At 48.7% G+C, this 6,000-nt stretch overlaps 1 protein-coding gene across 1 annotated transcript in view; it reads right to left on the reverse strand.

The window, feature by feature from the left end:
• LOC119374572 (uncharacterized) overlaps positions 1 to 3,866 on the reverse strand; it is a 40,590-nt gene extending 36,724 nt beyond the window's left edge. Inside the window, exons 1-2 of the mRNA XM_037644733.2 lie at positions 3,823 to 3,866; positions 80 to 133 (exon numbers count right to left, since the gene is read on the reverse strand). Of these exons, the coding sequence (XP_037500661.2) occupies positions 80 to 83 (4 nt within the window). The 5' untranslated portion in view covers positions 84 to 133; positions 3,823 to 3,866. The remainder of the gene's footprint in view (positions 1 to 79; positions 134 to 3,822) is intronic.
• Positions 3,867 to 6,000: the final 2,134 nt, after the last annotated feature.

The raw sequence follows: 6,000 nt of genomic DNA on the forward strand, positions 1-6,000 counted from the left end.
TTCGATAATGAATCACCAACTAACCCAGTCTTCCACTTTGCTTAGTTACAGTATAGTTACAAAGAATACCGGTGCTTACCCATGCCACCCGATACACCAAATCCTCCTCTGCCGGCGCCTCCTCCAGCAGCACCTAAAACCCAATAACCGGCGCTTGGCATTTCCAACTCGTACTTCAGTCACAAATGCCAAGTTTTACAGGAGAAGCTCTTATGAGCTTATTTAAAAAGTCACAGTTTCGCCGCAACGGCGAAACAATGAATGCGATAGCAACAAATTGGAATGTAAATCGAAGAACGGAAAGCAGCTCGAAATTTCCAGCGCGTCGCTCAAGCGCAATGGACGCACGAAAAGAACACACACAGGACGAGCGCGAACTATTACGTGTGAGCGCTCGGCACTTAAAGCGCGCTGCTCTAACATAAAGGACACATGAAACGAACGCACAGGTATACACAGGACGAGCGCGAACTAACAACTGCCACAGTTGTTACTTATTTCTGTTTGAACAAAGCGCTCGTTTCACAAACGTGGCCGCTGCAGCGAGCGAAGAGACCTTCGTACGCTCTGTAACTTCAGCGCGGACATCGCGGTGAAAGCACGAGACATACAAACAGACCCTCCCCCCACCCCCATGCCCACTCCACGAGAAAAGCGCGCACGCAGGCGACCATGCCCTAGAGGGCGAAGTGCACGGAGGCGTGAGCGCATCACTACGATCGGCGCGACGACCTTTACAGCGCGCCTCTCGCGTACTTCGCACCATCTTACATTTAACAGCGGAGCTGTTTAAGCCGGGCCTAATGTGTCCGCTGAATCCGAAAGCGATCATCATCATGAACCGCCACGCGCTCTCTTCGTCCTCTTCTTCATATTCTGCCTCGGTCCTAGAACAAGTGCGCCAATCTGTCCGGCGGGGAACACAGTAACTGATGGGTGAGAAAACGAGTACAGAGAGTTGAAGAAACAAATGGAGAGAAAGACAACAAGAGAAATAGAGAAAAAAAGAGAAGAAAAAGAGAAAAAGATAGAAGGCGAGAGAAGGAGTACAGAGAGAGAGAGAGACAGACAGAATTAGATAAAGAATGATAAAGAATCAGAATGAGCTAAAGGGAACCATGTGTGAATGAGAAGCAGCGGCGAGATAGTTCGCTTGAGCGCGAGATGGTGTAATTTTTTTTTAGGAGCTGGCTCGCTAGGTTCTTAAGCTGGGGCGAAGTCCCGCGCCGTAAGCTGCATCCATCCATTCAAAGCGTCGTGGAACGCGAAGAGGAACGCTACGCGCGTCGTGGCTTCCCTCTAGCATGGCCGTTAATTCTCACGGTCGACAGGCGCGTGAGAGGGGGGAGCGTAGGAGAGGAGAGACGGGAGAGGGGACGCGCATGCGCTGGCGCTCATCGCGGCGTTGCGCAGGAGAGAACGAGGCGCGCGAAAGGGGAGGTGGCGAGAGGTAGGAGGGCGCGTGGAGAGGAGGTCAGTGGAGAAGGTTTGCGCATGCGCAGTAAGGGTGGTCACGCCGCACACCACCACCGGATTGAACTCCGCCATAAGCTGCTTCGCATCTAAAGAACTTCAGTTGCAGCGCTGTGCGTGTGTCTCGTTCTCCTCTACGTGACACTGTTAGCCAAGATGAATCATACCAACCCGCCCATTATTCTATCCGGCAGAATGTAGCCGCTACGTAATGTTGGCCTATATTTTGGGGTTTCTTGTTAGCAAGTTATTCGCGGCTCATATTCTACTTTATGCAAAGCTATAGGTCGCTATGCCACAAAACTAACTGCAATGTATTAGTTTCGAAGTGCGCGTGCACCGACGCCCCCACATATGGAGGATAACATCATACTGAAGGATTATGAATTGCCGCGTAGTTATCTTGCCGAGAGATATGTGATTAATCGTAAGGTTTATTTATCTAAACTGAACTATGAGAAGTCGGAACGATACAATGATGGAACAGTAAAACAAACTGTAACTTGTAATCACATGCCTATACTAACTGCTTTGTTCAGAATAGATGTGTATGAGTGTAAAAATAAAAAAAGGGGTAATGATATTGTGGAAGTGAACATTGTAAGTTCAAAGCGGGCTAAATAGTTCACAATAAATGGTTAATAAAAATGGCGGTGGTACGGTTTCTTTGTTATTTTATAATTCCTCTGCTATAAACAAAACACACTGAATATAATTACACTGCTTTAAGCCAGCTCTGCACGTGTGTCTCCTGGCTCTACGTATAGATCCTGCGTTTTCCCGCTGCTTTATATAGCTACGTTGAAAAGCGCCCTATACATCCAAGTACATTTTAGTAGTACGAGTCGTTAGTCTAGAATCAAATACTTGGGAGCACATTTAACCTTGCTTTTCGCTTCAAGTTTCGCGCACATGATTTGAGCAGAGGACATTTTGTCCCATCAGATCACGGAGAGAGAACACGAGAACGGCATGTACGTCTCTAGTAATGTAAGATTTGTTGGCTGCCGGTGGCGAGGCTGATGCTCCCGCGCTCAGAAAGCCATATCTATTTTTTTTACACAGTCAATGTCAATCTATAATTGTAAATGATGTCTTATGACAACAAAACATCTCACTCTGGACAGTGATACATGCTAAGAAAATGCACAAGGAAAAAGCTTGAGAAATCGGCAACGTAGTCACCGGCGCCATAAGATGGGAGCCAGATGTGGAACTGACTATACACTACCCCTACGTAACTTCGACGAAGACTTGTCCAAGGCCATAGAGGCTGGTGGGGGTTATAGATGTGTTTTCTGCAAGGCCTACGTTGTGTGCGAATGGAAGTGGCATTTTGGGTCGTATCTGTAGTAACTTAGCGAATGATCATTCATTGCGCTTACATTGTTGGATCAGTAATGTTATTAGTAATAGTAGTGGACAGCTTTTTTTTTGATGGAAGGGAGAAGGAGGGCAGCTGTATGTTCTTTCAGACTGTGTGGGCTTCTGTTAAACGATGTCTTAGATTAATATTTGAATGCTGTTGAATAAGGGCCAAACAACGAAACGTTCCTTTCCTCAGTAAGGAAGCCTTCATTTTGATGAGGCCGCCTTATGTCACTCTGAAAGCTTCCTCACTGAGGAGCCCTCGGTGAAGGCTTCCTTGGCGCTTCCTCAGCTTAAGGTTGCTTTGGGGCTACCTTCGTGCGCCCTTAGGTCCGCTCCTGGCCCTGAACGAGCTCTTCACCTCACAGCTAGCCCACGTGATGAGCTAGCCCACGTGATGCTTGTTTCCGAGGCAACCCTCCAACCCCACCTCTGCGGGGAGACGCGAGCGTGCGTGCACGGTGAAGACTGACAGCGTTTAAAGAGGCGGGCGTTTCAGTGTTGCTAGAACGCACCACGTTTTGCGCTCGACTACGGTGGCTTTTCACATTTAGTAATCGCAGTTGGAAGAAAGCGTACACGCGTCTCAATATTAACACTTCAGTTTGGAAGTGATGTGGTGACCCAACTTTTTTTTACAGAATAAACGCTTGTGAGCAAAGCTTATATTCGATAATCTCGAACGCAGGAGCGCGGCAACCATTCCTCCCGCGAGGACGGGTGAAGGGAGCTTTAAGAGTACGCTTGCTTCCTCCGTCGGTACTTGGCTGTAAGTAGGCCTCACGTAAGGTGAGGACGCGGTCCAAGGAAAGGAACGTTTCGTTGTTTGGCCCTAAGTAACACCAAACCAAACTGTCGTGTTTCTGCACTAACTAGCTCATTTCAGAGCCTTCTATTTCATTCACGCCATCTCTAAGCACTAGCATTCCAGCAATCGGAGCAGTGCTCCCTTTAATAAGGATATATATTGATGCGTCTCACCTGATACAGTAGTGAATGAGGTGCTGCCTCTAGCGCCGAAGCCAGCGCCGCCACCAGCACCGTGGCCGCCATTGCCAACCGCGCTGCCACTACCGAAGCCATTAACGAGGCCAGCATGTCCAGCTGTGCCGCCATCACCGAGGCCACCACCGACGAGAGCGACACCGCCAGCACCGTGGCCGCCAGTGCCAGCCGCGCTGCCACTACCGACGCCGTTAACGAGGCCAGCATGTCCAGCTGTGCCGCCACCACCGAGGCCACCACCGACGAGAGCGACACCGCCAGCACCGTGGCCGCCATTGCCAGCTGCGCTGCCACTACCGAAGCCGTTAACGAGGCCAGCATGTCCAGCTGTGCCGCCACCACCGACGCCAGAAACTAAGAACACGAAAGAAGAGTATATGATAGATATTTTCAGTGAAATGTAGCAGGTTGATTCAGTGTAGCCCCAATCCGTTTTCACGTGTTTGCCCACAACCGTGATGCCTAATGCCTCAGATGATTCGGCGCCCAATACGGACATTGGTATCTATGTTACCCTGTATACGAACAGCCATTCGTGGTATAGAAGAGTGACTCACGGTGATGAGTCGATCGAGGGGCGCGCCAATATACTTGGAGTGCGGGCCCCTAATAATTTTACCCTACTCGTGCAGGTGGGGAAACGCTATGAAAAATGCCTTTTGTTCAATTAACTAATTAAGGCGAAACCCTTAGATGCCTCACCAAACGCGCAAATTGACAGTCGACGGCGTCGGCGTCCTCCGTCAGCGATGTCAACACGAGTGAGGCAAAAAATCTTGCACAACTAAAGAAACCAATAGACATATAAGCCAAGGAAAGGATAGGGGAGAGTGTCTGTGGTTTCTTTATTGTAATGTAATGATGGTCACTTGCATTGAAAGGAATTAAAGCGGACAAAAAATCACCATGCGTAAAGTGCAGCGCGGACGGGAAACATCTTCATCATCACCTCACGCATGATGAAGATGTACCAACTCGTTCAAGTTTCCGTGTTATTGCGAAAAATCACCCTTTCCGTCGGTGGCACTCCAACTCATAACTTTCTAATTCGAAGGTTGTGGGTTCTGAACCCACTGGAAAGGGTGATTTTTCATCCACTTCAATTCCTTTCAATTTAAGTGAGAAAATCACACCATCTCCGCTAAAGGGGACCATGAGGCGATGCGAAGCAGCGTTTTGGCATGTCGAGCCCGCGTTTCAGAGGGGAAGGGGAGAGGGTGGAAATGGAGAAGGAGAAGGTGGGAGAGGGAAAAGGGAGAGGGGAGGCGGGGGAGGAGGTGTGTGGAGAGGGTTCGCGCATACTCTGTAAGGGTGGTCACGCCACACACCACCACCACCACCACCACCGGTTTGAACACCGCCATAAGATGCTTCGATCTAAAATTACGCTACTTACGAAACCACAAAAGATGTCCCATATGCTTTCCTTCGCTTGTTTGTCTGTCTGTTACGTGCAAATTGATTTAGTAGCGAGGTAATAATTGAGAGTTAATAGTGAGAGCTATATTAGTTAAAGAAATTAGTGAATGGTAATTATATGATGATAATGCAAATGAGGTGAGTTCTGAGCTAATCAGCAACAGTGAAATAGTAATAGGGACGGTCAGTGACAGTTGATTATTGAGCATTAGACAGCGGTAGAACGTACAGCGTAAAATGGCCAAACAGGTTGACTTTCACTTTAAAGTTGTTCTCAACGAATTCAAAAGGGACCCCGTCAGTCTTTTATTCGAGAATACGAGTTTTTCTTTGCATCATACTAAAAGCATCTGCAATTTATTCCGGCGAGTATAGCTCAGGTGTGCTCACCTGAGCCGCCTGACGCAGCAGCGCCTATTCCGCCAATTCCTCCAATGCCGCCGACAGAGGTGCCTATACAAACACAAAGGGAGAGTCAACAGAGAAAAAATTGCGCTAATAAACTAAGATGCTAGTCCCGCGATTCATCCGTCTCTTCCACCGCCAGCCTCAGCTAGCGCTAGAAGGCCACACTGCTCAGCTCAAACCTGACAGCTCCACGCTGGGCCGTCTAGCGTGCCGAGGAAGCTGTGTCGAGACGAGGACTCGGAACCGCGTCCCAGGCGGATGCCCTGGCTCACTAAAAAGACGCCGGATTCTTATCTTTTTGATTAAGCAATAAAGTTTACGTTCTTC

This window comes from Rhipicephalus sanguineus, chromosome 11, assembly GCF_013339695.2.
Source record: "Rhipicephalus sanguineus isolate Rsan-2018 chromosome 11, BIME_Rsan_1.4, whole genome shotgun sequence".
NCBI lineage: Eukaryota > Metazoa > Arthropoda > Arachnida > Ixodida > Ixodidae > Rhipicephalus > Rhipicephalus sanguineus.